General features: G+C 51.2%; 1 protein-coding gene and 1 long non-coding RNA gene across 3 annotated transcripts in view; one reads left to right on the top strand and one right to left on the bottom strand.

Annotated features, from left to right (window-relative positions):
* The first annotated feature begins 313 nt into the window (after nucleotides 1–313).
* The window catches only part of MRC2 (mannose receptor C-type 2), a 54908-nt gene continuing 41168 nt past the window's right edge, over nucleotides 314–14053 (top strand). For both annotated transcript variants that reach the window (XM_072781252.1, XM_072781251.1), the window contains exon 1: nucleotides 314–1023. In XM_072781252.1, the coding sequence (XP_072637353.1) occupies nucleotides 897–1023 (127 nt within the window). In that variant the 5' untranslated portion in view covers nucleotides 314–896. The remainder of the gene's footprint in view (nucleotides 1024–14053) is intronic.
* LOC140607013 (uncharacterized) lies at nucleotides 6990–12393 on the bottom strand. The gene is made up of 3 exons (XR_012009192.1): nucleotides 12237–12393; nucleotides 9343–9485; nucleotides 6990–7581 (listed from the first exon to the last, which is right to left on the bottom strand). It is a non-coding gene; the product is annotated as an uncharacterized lncRNA (long non-coding RNA).

Here is a 14053-nt window from a genome sequence, read left to right as displayed (position 1 = left end):
ACGTTCAGTGCACAGATTTTCCCTTGGATTCTGGATACAGCCCCAGCTAGCAAAAGCACTGCACCCCTTTGCGCCAGGGACGCATGACCTAGGGGTCATGCAAATGCTAAAACAAGACGTGCTAGTGTTTGCGCTCCGCACATGGCAGGGGCCCTGCCTCCCCCTCCCCCAATCCTCGCCCCGGTGGCCGAGCCCTGGGCTCCGCCCCCTTCCCCCGCAGCCCGGGGGAGGGGTCCTCCTAGGCGTGGAGCTTAGCGGAGGCTCCCCGGCTGCAGACGTCCGCAGAAGGCGGGATAGAGGGGGCGCTCGCGGCCCGGGTCTGGCCGCCTGGGTCGGCCGCGCTCCCCGCCCCAGCGGGCCTCGCAGCCCAGGTCCCGCCACGCCGTGAAGTTTGCGGAAACTTTTGCAGTTGCCTCCCCGCCCGCGCCAGCCGGGGAGCTGTGACGCAGCGTCTGGGGCTCCAAGCCCGGGCTGAGAAGAGAGAAGGCGAGGCGGGGAGAGGGAGGGCAGCCGAGAGCGAGAGAAAGAGCGCACGCCGGGGTCCTCCTCGACCCCGCAGATCCTCCTCCCCGCCTCCCCTTTCTTTCCCCCTTGGCGCTCCCTCTGCGGCCCCGGCCCCGCGCCCGCCCGCGCCTCCTCCCCTTCCCCTCCCACGCTGCCCGCTTCCCTTCCCCTCTGCCCCTCCAACCCTCCTCCCGGCTTCTGCGCTCCTCCCTCCGCCCTCCCTCCACCCGGCCAGCCTCCTTCCCTCCTCCCCTCTTCTCCCCGGGAGGCATCACTCCGTCCCGACCGGAGGAAGACGCGAGCCCCTCGCGGGCGGTCAGCACAGCCCCGCGCCCGCGCGCCCTGCGTCCCCGCGCCCCGCCGCGCCCCGCCGCGCCCCGCAGCGCCCGGGCATGGGGCCCCGCCGGCCAGCCCCCGCGCCCTGGCCTCGTCACCTGCTGCGCTGCGTCCTGCTCCTCGGGGGTCTGCACCTCGGCCGCCCCGGCGCCCCTGGGGATGCCGCCGCCGCCGCCCTCCCGGGTAAGGCGCTGCCAACTTGGCCAACTTCGGGGGAGGGCGGGGGGCGGGGGCGCCGGGGAGCGGGCCGCTCTCGACTTTTCCCTCCTTTTTTTTTTCCAGAAGCGCGTGTGCGTGCTTGTGTGTGTGCGTGTGTGTGTGTGTGTGTGTGACTGGGTTTTTAAAAATCGTCTCCGATTTTCTGGAAGCGGGTGGGGGGGTGAGGGGAGGAGGAGTGCGCCTGGAGGTGGGGGAGGACCTGAGTGGAACCAGATGTGGCAGGCGGCGGGGGAGGGGAGCCCGGGGGTCTCGAGCGGCCTGGGAGGAAGAGGGCGGGCTCCGGGAGGACCCCCGCGCCCGCCCCCACCCGGGACCACCCGGCTCCGCCCGTGCGCGATCTCGCTCCAGGCCCGGCTCCTTGCTTTGCCCCAGGACCCCTGCGTTATTACCGTTCTCAATTATTCGTCAGGGCTTGCTTGCCCTTCCTGGCATTTCGGGGGCGTTTCTGTTTTCCGCACTCGGCCTTCAAGGACAGCTTGTGGCATGTGGGCAGCCGCGCTGTCTGAAGGGAGCTCTGTGGGGCGATTCTGTGCCCCCCGGGTGTAGCGACAAGCTGGGCGCAGTGTGTGTGTGTGTGTGTGTGTGTGTGTGTGTGTGTGTGTGTGTCTGACCAAACTGGCACCCCTCCAGAGTAGACAGACCTTGGGCCCCAGACGAGCTGCTAAAGATGCAAAAATCCAACCAACAAAACAAAAAACCCAAGTTGTGCCTTCTCTTTCTGCTGCTCTTTCATAGGGTGACAGTGTGGGGACAGACAGACCCCTCAGCAAGAATCTGAGCGCTAAAGGGAAAGATTCACTTCCGCAGGGGGGTTGCAGGAGTCAAAGCTGGAACCGCTGCACAGTGTCATTATTCCAGCCTGAGGGCTGGGCCCAGCTTCATCTTACTGGGTGTTTAATTTGGGGATGGGGGTGAATGAAAGGGGGCAGTCAATGCAGTGTTTGCAGTCTTGTGCAAAACCCAAACAGCCCCCTGGAGGGTCCGGGTCTGTAGCCATGGCCGATGCTTGCTCAGTTGGCCCGCCCGGTATGACGTAGGGGACCAAGACACGTATTTGCACGACTGTGCTGTCCCGATTGTGCAGATGGGAGTGGTGGGGTTTGGAGTGACCCATATTCACACCAAGTAGGCCCCCCACCTCCTGCTGAATTCCAGACCCACCTGGAGTTGAATGTTAGACACATATCAGGCGGTATCGCCCTACCCGCCTTGGATCTAGGCATACCGCTGTCCTCCTGCCTGCCTCTTGCTCCTCTGGGAAGGAACTCAGAAGACAGGCCGGGTGGGAGGGGTGGAGGAGGATGGCCATTCCAAGAGCCCCAGAGCACATTTTAAAGCCAGGCCCTGGGAGAGTCGTGGCTAGAGTGCTGACTCGGCCCTTTCCCCTATGGAGCTTTTGACAGAGGGAGCTGGAAATGCCTGGGGAGAGGCCCCATCAGGGAGAACGCCTGAAGTGGCCTCCCCCCCCCCCCCCCGCCCCGCCTCCCCTTCTCATTGTGCCCCCCCTGCCCCCAGGGCTGCATCTCAGGACTCTAGCCCCCACTGCCTGGGAGGGGCCCTTTCCCAGTGGTATTGCATTCATCACCCCTCAGAAGAAGCTTAGGTAGGGGTGGGGAAGAAGCTAGGGGTGTGGCAGTGGGGGGGACTGGTCCCTGAGGCAACTGTTGAGTAATAGAGTGAGAAGTTGCGACCAGTGCCATCCCTGCACATCATTGTTCCGTCTGCCCTGAATGCTCCTCCTCTAGGCCCTGTTCCCTCTTCGCGCCCCTGGACTTAATGAATGTGGTAGTCCTCAGGACTGATTTCCTGGGTCTGAATGGTCCAGGAAATGCTTGTGGGACCTGGATTGGGCTTGGCAGGCCAGTGCTGCTGGGGCAGAACTTACCTCAGGGCACAGGGTGTCTGAGGGGGGCTTTCTGACCACCAGCAGGGGAGCCCAATGGGATGAGGGTATGGGGCACCCCAGCGCCCCTCGGGGGGCGGTGAGGCAGCAGAGTGGCCGTGCCTTGTGGGTGTGTGATGACAATCCATCTCCTCCACCTCCGGAGGGTGCCCCCCAAAATGTGACTGGAAGACCTCTTTGTTAATTGCAGCGTTGGTGTGTCTTTTGTGGAATTCTCTGCTCAAGGCCGAACCACCCACTCGGGGAGGGTGGAAGGTACAGAAGAGTGTAAGACACGTCCTTAGAGAAAAGAAAATGTTGTTGGAGGCAGGAGAAACGGTGTGGGGCCAAGGGTCACCAGGGCTTTCTGGAGGGAGGCTGGATGGGACCAGCTTTTGCAGAGGCAGAGAGAGGAGCAGAGAGGGAGACCAGGAAGGTGCGCTGGGCTGCCTGAGAATGATGTGGAAGCTTGCTGGGCTAGGGTGGAGAGTTCCTCGTGGGGTGGAGAAGCTCGGGTGAAAGAGGAAGCTGGCCAGGTGCCTGGGAGGCCAAAAACAGGGAGCCACTTGCTGGCTGTGGCAGGGAACCCCTAGGGTTTCTGAACAGGACTGGGGTACAGATTGGAAGAGGGTTGCTGGGAGCCCTGGGGATCAGGCGTCCAAGTTGAGGGGTGAAAAGACCTTGGGAGATCTTCCTGCAGGGACAGACGCTACTGTCTAGAGGACAGGCAGGGAGGCATTCCTTTTGAAAGGCAGCAGGTACTTGCTGCTACTGCCAGTCAGCCAGACAAACGGCCTGCATTTCCGGCCTAGCTCCTGGTGAGTCAGAGTTTAGAGGCTCCTAACCACCCCCCCACCCCACCCATAAAACCCAATCTTCTTGCTCCAACCCTCTGGTTTTCTGTGGGCTGTCAGGACCGGCTTGGTGCCTGGCTGAGCTGTGCTCGGTGCTGGGACCCGGCCCTCCCCCAGGCTCACCTGGACAAGGTGAGGATGCATTCCGGGAAAGAGGAAGCCCCGGTCTTTGTCCCCATCTGTTCACGTTCGAGAAACCTTGTCTTTTTGAGGCTTGCAAAGTACAGTGATTTGGGCCAATGAGATGATTTCAGAAATACCATTAAATTCTCAGAAGAGTACTCATTTGGATTCACCACTAATTTAAGCCCCCCGTGGAGGGATGAAGTGGTAACAGCAACGGCCACTGTTATTCATGTGCCGGGCACTGTGCCAAGTGCTTTACAGGCAACAGCTCTTGTATCTCTCAACCCTGGGAGGGCCTTGCCACCCATCTTACACACTGGCAGTCAGCAGATGCGAGGCATCAAGACACTTGCTCAAGATCACACTGCCACACCACTCAAAGGTGAGAGAAGTCAGATTTAAACTCAGGTGTGGCTACTGAGCCCAAACACTTCAGGACCAGACCTTACTGTGTCTTTGAGAGTCAAACACAGCAAAGATACAGGCAAGGCTGGGAAACCCTGCTTGATGAGTTTTTCTCCAATAGCACTAAGCCCTTTAGAACATCCTCTTGCTGTGTCCTCCTCAAAAGAGCCCTAGGAAGAGGGTAGAGTGGGCAACCCTCTGTTTATACTCTGGCTGTTAGGGTGCTTGTTTCTCTCCTGGTCCCACCAGGCCCAAGACACAGGGACCCAGCCCTGCTCAGCATCCTCAGGATGTGTGAGGTGCCCCCTCTGAGGAGACATCCATAAGCCTGTGATTGAAGGGGCCTGATGGTGGAAGAGCCAATCCTACCCTGCACCCCAGCTTCCCAAAGGTCAGGGATTCATAGGTTCATTCATTGCTTTGATGAGCCTGTGCCACACAGCCAGCAGGGAATGATGATGGCCTGTCCTTCTGAGCCCACCTCAGCCTATACGTCCACTGGGGGGGTCCCTGGGTATTGCTGACAGGAAGTGTCCCTTCCTGTTTGGTCCTTCAGATGGGAGGGGCCACTTCCCATGACTGGATCCTATAAATCTGGGTGGGGTGGGCCATGGCAGTGGTGACGCAGCTCTTGGATCTCACCCTGGGCACTGCAGATCCCCGTTACTCCTTAGCTAGGGGTGGTGTCTGTAAACAGGCCAGCTGGATGAAGGCAGCATCGTGGCATCTGTGACCCCGGGGACCTGTCAGCATCAGCCAGCTTCGGCCACTTAGAGGACAGATTGGGTTGGCCCCCAAACATCACATGTGGCCTCATGGGGGAACTCCAGGGATTTGTTCCTTTCCTGCTCTTCCCCCTCCTTTCCTGGCCCCTTGACTGTACAGAGACCCCTCCCATCCTGCTTGGCAGGACCCATGCTCTCTGTCACCTCTGCCCTGCCCTACCATCCTTGGGTTCCTCTGGTTGTGTGGCTATATGATGGCTATGAAACCTTAACTCCAAGAGAAAAAAAAAAAAAAAGAAAGAAACCTTAATTCCTTCCCAGTTTCTCTGGCTCCCACACCATCCCCCCGTCCTCCTTCACCCACTCTACCCCCCCTCCCCTGAATCTTCCCTGCCCACCCGCCCCAGGCCTTTGTCCACAACTTCCTCTGCCAGGGATGCCCTTCTCTTTTTCCTCCCTAGCTGTCACTGCCCTCCTTCCAAGACTCAGGATCTTGAGAAGGACACAGAGGTGTCACTGCCTTGGGCTCAGCTGTGCTACAGGGAGACCAGTACCGAGACCCTGTGTTCAGGGATAAACCCCAGCATAGAGGAGGGGCCCTCTCCTTATTGCTCTCTCTGGGATCACCTCTAGGAGGACAGTGATGAGCTTTAATCCTGAGCTTGGACAAGCTCCTTCCTATAGGGAAAAACAAGAAGCCAATGTCCCATCCTTTCCTGGGGTGGCATCTCCAGAGAGCATTTGGAAGGGGAAGCGGATGTGGTGCTCCCCAGTGTAGACTGAGGCAGGAGTGTGGTGTGGCCAGGAATGTTCCTGCTTCCTTTCTGGGCCTCCAGAAATGTAAATCAGGACTGAGGTAATGCCACTCACCAGCTGTAGAGACTCAAGTTTCTTCATTTGTAAAATGGGAAAGATAAAACAATACCCCCTCCTTAGGCGTATTGTAAGAGTGACACAAAAATGAGATAATATGTGTATGAGATGCATGCCTGGTAGAGTAATTTCTTAGCAACTAGTATAAATTATTGCTATTTTTATTATTAGTAGAGAGAACTTGAATATCAAGAGACTCAAATGTGAAGGAAAAAAAAAAAGTCCTCAACATACAGAGTCCTAACCACAGCATTTTTTTTTTTTTTTAAGTCAAAGCAAAGCATGTTACATCTTGGTGACATTTCACTAACTACTATAAGTGCCTAAAAGTAACCATACTTTTCCCTTTTCTTGAACATCAATTTAAATCCTAAAGAAGGGCAGCCTCGGTGGCTTGGCAGTTTAGCACCGCCTTCGGCCCAGGGCGTGATCCTGGAGACCCAGGATCAAGTCCCACGTCAGGCTCCCTGCTTCTCCCTCTGCCTGTGTCTTGGCCTCTCTCCCCCCCCCCCCCCCGCCTCTCTCTCTCTCTCTCTATATATATATATATATATCATGAATAAATAAAATATTTTAAAAAATAAATAAGTCCTAAAGAAGAAAAAAAACCCTACCCTCCACTGTTCTTGCTCCAAAACCCCTCAACTTGCCACCCTCCCTCTTCACTTCCCTTCATCATGAAGCTTCTCTAGCTGACCTCATCGGAACTGAGGAGTTTTCCTAGCCTCTGGACTGCGTGAAAGCCTAGCCAGTTCCCGGAGCTGCTCCCTGACCCCAGGTCACTATAGGGTGCTTTCTCCTGCTGGTCACAGTAACTAGGCCCCCTACTTACTAATTTCAGCGACCCTCCTCGGGCCTCACCTTGCAGCCTGGTGGGTGCTGTTGATAACCTCAGTTTGGAGAATGCATGCTCAGTGGAAAGCAAGACCATACGGGAGTAAAGTGTTAACAATTTGAGGTCCTCCCTCCCTTCAGCCCACAGCTTGTAGTAACCCCTGTCAGCAGTTCATGACATAATCTTCTGGTTTTTATAATATGCAAACACACAAAAATGCTCTTTTACACAAATGGGACCCTATTTTATACTGTATAATGCTACAAAATAATGTTTATTTTATAATATTCTTGCGGATCTTTCCATGACAGGCTACAGAGCTGCTGCATCCTTAATAGCGCTCAGGATGTACAAAAAAGGCTGTACAAAAAACTGCTTCCCTAAGGATGGACACTTTTTGAAAATTCTCTCTTCCTCTGGCCTTTGTCACTCAGTGTGTGTCCATGGTCTCTGCCTCCTGTCTTCCCCTCCAACCTCAATCCAGAGCCAGCACTGCTGCCACAATTGTTCCTCAAAGGCAGATTTAATCTTCAGCAGAACAAAGTCTGAATTTCTAGAATTGAGAATTTTAGGCCTTCTGAGCTAAGTTTCTGCCCAGCAAAGCTTCTGCTCTTGCCTTTCTCCCTGCGAGGAGCTCCTGCTTCCTCAGATCAGAGCCCCAGCTCAGACCTGAGGCCTTCCAGTTGCCCTCAGCTCGCAGAAGCCTTTCCTTTCCAGAGCTCTTCACCTGCCTGGTGGAGCCACTTCCTCCCTCTCTAGACTCTGGGACAGGCATTTACAGTACAGCACAGCACCTTGGATACAGTGGCATTTAGGAAGAACCTAATGAAACAAAGAGGAAAAAACAGACAAGTGTTCCAAAGACACCCCCCCACACCCAGTTTTATTGCAGTATAATTAATTGACCTATAACACTGTGTTAGTTTAAAGTATACAGCATAATGTTTTGAGATGTGTATACACTGTAAAATGATTGCCCCCATAAGTTCATCGGCCTCATCTGATTACAAACTTTTTTTCTTATGATGTGAATATTTTGTTGTAGTAGAAAGACAGTAAGGAGAGTTGTCCTTCCAGAGTTTTAGATGATGTCCCAATCATGAAAAACATATATCACTGAATTAAACAGAACAAAACATTCAATGGACTAGAATAAATTTCAGAAGTAGATTTAAACTCATTGTAAGAACTTAATGGGAGATCTACCAGAAGCAACACAGTGATGGGGAAAAGAATCTTTACTTTTAAATGTCATTGGACAACTGGATTATCATTAAAAATTTAATTTCAATTCATAGCTGATCACACCTGAGGAACTTCAGATGGCAAGTTGTCACGTGGGAAGTGCAAAGATCACTAGAAATTAAAGGAATTAATTCTCTTTAAATTATAATTAAACTAGCGAAAACAGAACACCTAATCTTGGCCGAGCTCAGAAGAAATCAGTATGTATGACTACGGCACTGTAAATTGGTGCCGTTTTTCAGGATTCAGTCTTTCAGACGATATGTAAGAAACTAGTTATGTAAGAGTTCATCTCCTTTGACCTCGTAATTCCACTTTGGGGAATTTATAAGGCCCTAATCCCAAGGAGGAAAAAAAAAATGCTCTTAATAGTGCTATTTATAGCAGCAAAACAAACTGGAAAGCATTTAAATGCCAGATGATAAAATTATGGCTAAGCAAGCAAAGATATCTTAATATGACAATTTATGTAGCTCAAAGTGACAAATAGCTAATGTCAATACACGGAAATCTAACTAGGCAAGTTCTCATGACCACAAGGCAATCTTAGAAAATAATGTGCACATACCAGTAACAAGTGGAGATGCATGCCTGACACTGACATTCATCTTTTCATTCATTCACTTCAACTGTTTTGGTTGTTTTCCTGAGCACTAACAGTATACCAGGAATAGTATTTGGTGCTGAGGACACCATGGTGAACAAGGTGGGCATGGTTTCTGCCTTCCTGAAGTTGCATTTTGAAAGTAATCTCCCCCAAAATGTGGAACAGCATAAATAGAGTCAAATGTTTACTAATTCCATTTTAGGTGCAGTTTTTATTTGCTTATTTACTTATTTATTTATTTAAAAGATTTTATTTATTCATGAAATATACAGAAAGAAAGGCAGAGACACAGGCAGAGGGAGAAGCAGGCTCCGTGCAGGGAGCCCAACGTGGGACTCGATTCCAGGACTCCAGGATCACACCCTGAGCCAAAGGCAGACGCCTAACTGCTGAGCCACCCAGGAGTCCCCAGGTGTAGTTTTTAAGTTAATTAAAAGAAAGATGGGAGCCATAGACCTCTCTGAAATCTCAGATGTGGGGTCAGGAACCTGTCTGAGAGGAGAGAGAATAGCCCTGAGTGAGACCAGCCAGGGCAAGTAGGAATTCAACTGGAAACAGGCTTGTCGTCAGTCTTAGTCCCTGAGAAAGGATTTCCTGGTATAACCCCAGAGATGCTTAACCTCTCTGAAGGCTCTGAGGGTGTAATAGCAATGGCAGTTTAGAAAGAGCCCGGAAGCACTGTTTATAATAGCCAAAACAAAATACACATTGAAAAGATACATGGAGGGCACCTGGGTGGCTCAGTGGTTGAGCGTCTGCCTTTGGCTCAGGGTGTGGTCGCGGGGTCTTGGGATCAAACCCTGCATCCGGCTCCCTGGTCCGTGAGGAAACTGCTTCTCTCTCTCTCTGCCCCCTGCTTGTGCTCTCTCTTGTTCTGTCAAAAAAATAAAATCTTAATATATATATTATATATATATATTACATATATTTATCATACAACAATTCTTTTTCTAATATGCAGTCCATGTTTGGGTTTCTCTAGTTGTCCCAATAATACCCTTTTACAGCTGTTTGGTTTTTTGTTTGTTTTTTCAATCCAGGATCCAATTCAGTGTCCTGTCTCTTCAGTCTCTTATTTTAGAATAGTTACTTGGTCTTTTTGTCTTTTACAGCATTGCATTTTTTATGACTTCAGGCCAGTTGTTTTGTAGAATGTCCACAGTCCATATTTATCTGATGTTCACTCAATACATTCATGTTAAACAGTTTTGGAAAGAAATGTACATGGGTCGTGCCATGTCCTTTCCATTGTATCACATTAAGTACGTTTCCCTATTGGTAAAGCTAACTTTGGTCACCTGATTCAGGTTGTTTACCAGATCACTAAAAAGATAAGAGATCCCTTTGCCCCTTTGTATTTAGTAGGTAATCTAAGGAACTCAACTAAAACAAGGGAAGGAACAACTAAAAAGTAACCGAAAAGCAGAATTGTTTACAGCAGCTCTATTCATAATGGCCCCAAACTTAAATCCAGCCCCAACTGAAAACTACCCAAATTCCCATCAACAGAAGGTATAAATTATGGGAGCGCTACACAATTGAATAGTATAGAGCAATGAGGGGCACCTGGGTGGCTCAGTTGGTTAAAGCGCCTGCCTTCAGCTCAGGTCTTTTTTTTTTTTTTTTTTTTAAGATTTTATTTATTTATTCATGATAGACATGGGGGGGGGGGCTGTTGGGCAGAGACACAGGAAGAGGGAGAAGCAGGCTTCTCGCAGAAGCCTGATGTGGGACTCGATCTTGGGCCTCCAAGATCATGCCCTGGGCCAAAGGCAGGCGCTCAACCGCTGAGCCATCCAGGGATCCCAGTCTTTTTATTTATTTATTTATTTAAATTCAATTTGCCAGGACGCATGATCTTGGAGGCCCAAGATCGAGTCCCACATCAGGCTTCTGCGAGAAGCCTGCTTCTCCCTCTTCCTGTGTCTCTGCCTTCTCTCTGTGTATCTCATGAATAAATAAATAAAATGCTTTAAAAATAAATAAATTCAATTTGCCAATGTATAACACCCAGAGCTCATCTCATCATGTGCCATCCTTAGTACCTGTCACCCAATCACCCTATCCACCACCCTCCTCCACCCTCCTCCCCTTCTGCAACCCTTTGTTTCCCAGAGTTAGGAGTCTCTCATGGTTTGTCTTCCTCTCTAATTTTTCACCACTCAGATTCCCCCCTTCCCTTATGGTCCCTATTTCTTATATTCCACATATAGTGAAACCATATGATAATTGTCTTTCTCTGATTGACCTATTTCACTCAGCATAATACTCTCTCAGCTCAGGTCTTGATCCTTGAGTCCTAGGATCGAACCCTACATTGGGCTTCCTGCTCAGTGAGGAGTCTGCTTCTCCCTCTCCCTCTGCCCCTCCCTTCTCCCTTGCCCTCTGCCCTTCCCCTAACTCACGCATGGGCACTCTCTTTCTCTCTCTCTCTCAAATAAATAAAAATAAAATCTTCAGAGCAATGAGAATGAACAATCCACAACCACATGCAACAGTGTGGATGAAGGTCACAAACACTGAGCCAGATGCAAGGGAGCTCATGCCATATGATCCTATCAATACAAAATACAGGAGGGTGCCTGGGTGGCTCAGTCGGTTAGGCACCTGCCTTCAGCTCAGGTCATGATCCCAGGATCATGGGATTGAGTCCTGCATCTGGACTCCCTGCTCTGTGGGGAGCCTGCTTCTCCCTCTATTTCTCATGAATACATTTTTTTTAAATACAAGAAAGAGACTATGCTGTTTGAAATCAGGAGAATGGTTGCCACTAGTGGGAAAAGTTTGGCCAGAAAGGGTCTTTTTTTTTTTTTTTTTATGATAGTCACACACACAGAGAGAGAGAGGGGCAGAGACATAGGCAGAGGGAGAAGCAGGCTCCATGCACCAGGAGCCCGACGTGGGATTCGATCCCGGGTCTCCGGGATCGCGCCCTGGGCCAAAGGCAGGCGCCAAACCACTGCGCCACCCAGGGATCCGGCTAGAAAGGGTCTTAAAGAGAATTAAAAAGAACAACCAGGGAAAAGAGGTCTGTGTAGTGTTTATGGCAAGAAGCTCGTATAAGCCAATGAGGAAAGACAGGAATCTCCGGTAGTTTTCAGGTATCTAAAATCGTTATAGATAAGACTGCAAAGGCCGTGAGCAGAGTTCACCAAGAAGAGAAGTAGCAATGTCTAACCAGCCTGTGGGAAATGTTTAAAATTGCCAGCAAACAAGGTACCATTTTCAACCCTGAAAATAGTGCCCACAAAGATCGAAGTAACCCCATGTTCTGTATCGTGATAAAAACCTCTTTATAAGTTGAAGGCTATTAATAATGAATAGATGAAACGCGGTAGATTAGATGGCCTCATGGAATAGCATACAGCCACTAAAACGGTTCTTAGAAAAGTTTTTGGAGACAAAAATCCTTTTGCTGAAATGTTAAGTACAAAAAGAATCAAAAACGTTTGTATAGATGTGTGATGTACCTGCATATATCACATACACATATACCTATAAATTACGCATATTTATCATGGATGTACATGAACATCTATTGTATTCTGAGTATATAGACAAAATTGGTAGAAAAGTCACACCGAAATTGAGCCGAAGTTACAGAGCTCGCTTCGGCAGCACATACGCGAAAAACGAAGAGAAGGCACAGGTCGTAGTTTACTGTACTGTACTGCATCGTGTGACTCCAGATGAGGCCTTTCTTCCCTTTGAACACGTCTGCACGGCTCGCAATGGGGAGGCCGGGGGCAGCGGTCCGCTCGCCGAGCCACGTGACGCCAGCGGCGCTCCCCGGCTCCCTCGCTGTAATTGGCCCGCCTGCAGCACGTGACTCCAGGGGACCAATCAGAGGCTCGCTGGGAGGGCGGCCCTTCCCCCGCGGCCGGGCGCCAGGGCGCCGGGGGAGCTCGCTGCGGCTGCGGCGCGCGGGGCGGAGACGGCCTGGCAGCGGCTGCGGAGCGCGGGAGGGGAGCGCGGTGGGCGGCCCCGCGGACTGGGACCCTGGCGGCCGTGCTCCCCGCCGCTCCTCGCCCGCTCCTCCCGTTTTGTTTTGTGGGTGGTTTTTTTTCTTTGGAGTGGGGCCTGCCCGCTTGCAGGCGAGGAGCCCCGGCGGGAGCTGGGCCAGGGCGGGTTCCCTGCGCCCCCGGAGGGTCGCGGTGCGGCGGCGGAGACCCGCCCCGGCGCTCCTGACCTCAGCAGCCCCCGGACGCCAGCCTGCTTCTCTCGGCCTCGCACTTAACCTAAGTGCAGTGTTCGCAGAGGGGTAAGGGGCAGGGGGACTTAACTGAGTTCTGTAAGCACTCAATAGCCATACGTTTGTCCTGGACTGGAGAGCGAATCAGAAAGGCGCCGAAGTTAGGGAGCAGGGCTTTTGGAAGGCTTTCTGCTTTGGAAAAGTTTCCTGATGTTTCTCTATAACACTGTGCAAGAAGTGGAGGCCGCGCTTAATACTTAACTAGAAGTGCGTAAGGTCTGTCGGAGTCCGTGCTGGGCAGTCCCACGTATACGGTTTTAAGCCTCCCGTAACTCCATTTCACAGATAAGGAAACTGAGCCAGAGAAATTTAGTCAGGATCACATAGCTGGTGAGTGGCAGAGCCAGGGATGCAATGCGGGCTTGTTTGGTTCTCTCCAAGGCCGCCTTTTATAAATTAATAAGTGTTGATTAAAACATCATGAACTGGGCAGCCCTGGTGGCTCAGCGCTTTAGCACCTCCTTCAGCTCAGGGCGTGATCCTGGGGACCCGGGATCGAGTCCCACGTCGGGCTCCCTGCATGGAGCCTGCTTCTCCCTCTGCCTGTGTCTCTGCCTCTCTCTCTCTCCCTCTCCCTCCCTCCGTGTGTCTCTCATGAATAAACAGATAAAGTCTTAAAATTAAAAAAATAAAAAAAAAAAACATGAACATTGAGAGGCACCTGGGTGGCTCAGTGGTTGAGCGTCTCCTTTAGCTCAGGTCGTGAGCCCAGGGTCCTGGGATGAGTCCACATCATGCTCCCCACAAGGAGCCTGCCTCTCCCTCTATGTCTCCGCCTTTTATGTGCGTCTCATGAATAAATAAGTAAAATCTTTAAAAAGAAAAGTAGTAAGTATCTTGTGAACCCGCTACCTAATCCAAGACAGAACATTGCAATACTTCCCTTTAGCTATGTGCTTCTCTCCTGTCTTCCTCGTTCCCACCAACCCAATCTCTGTCCTGAATCTTGTGCTTATCAATCCCTTGTTTTTAAAATCTTTAAGTACAGGGAGATGAACATAGGAATGTTCAGTTCAATGAGTTTTCACAAACTGAACACACCCATGTAACCAGTGCTCAGATCCAGCAAATAGGGCCATTACTAGTATTCCAAGGGCTAGTAAAGATGTCCCATAGCCCAATTAGACATGACTATTTTTTTTTGTCAACCGTGTTCATATCCTTGATCATCATCTCTTCAGATCTTAGTG

This window comes from Canis lupus, chromosome 16 (assembly GCF_048164855.1).
Source record: "Canis lupus baileyi chromosome 16, mCanLup2.hap1, whole genome shotgun sequence".
In the NCBI taxonomy this organism is placed as follows: Eukaryota; Metazoa; Chordata; class Mammalia; order Carnivora; family Canidae; genus Canis; species Canis lupus.
This window is presented reverse-complemented; position numbering and strand designations above follow the sequence as displayed.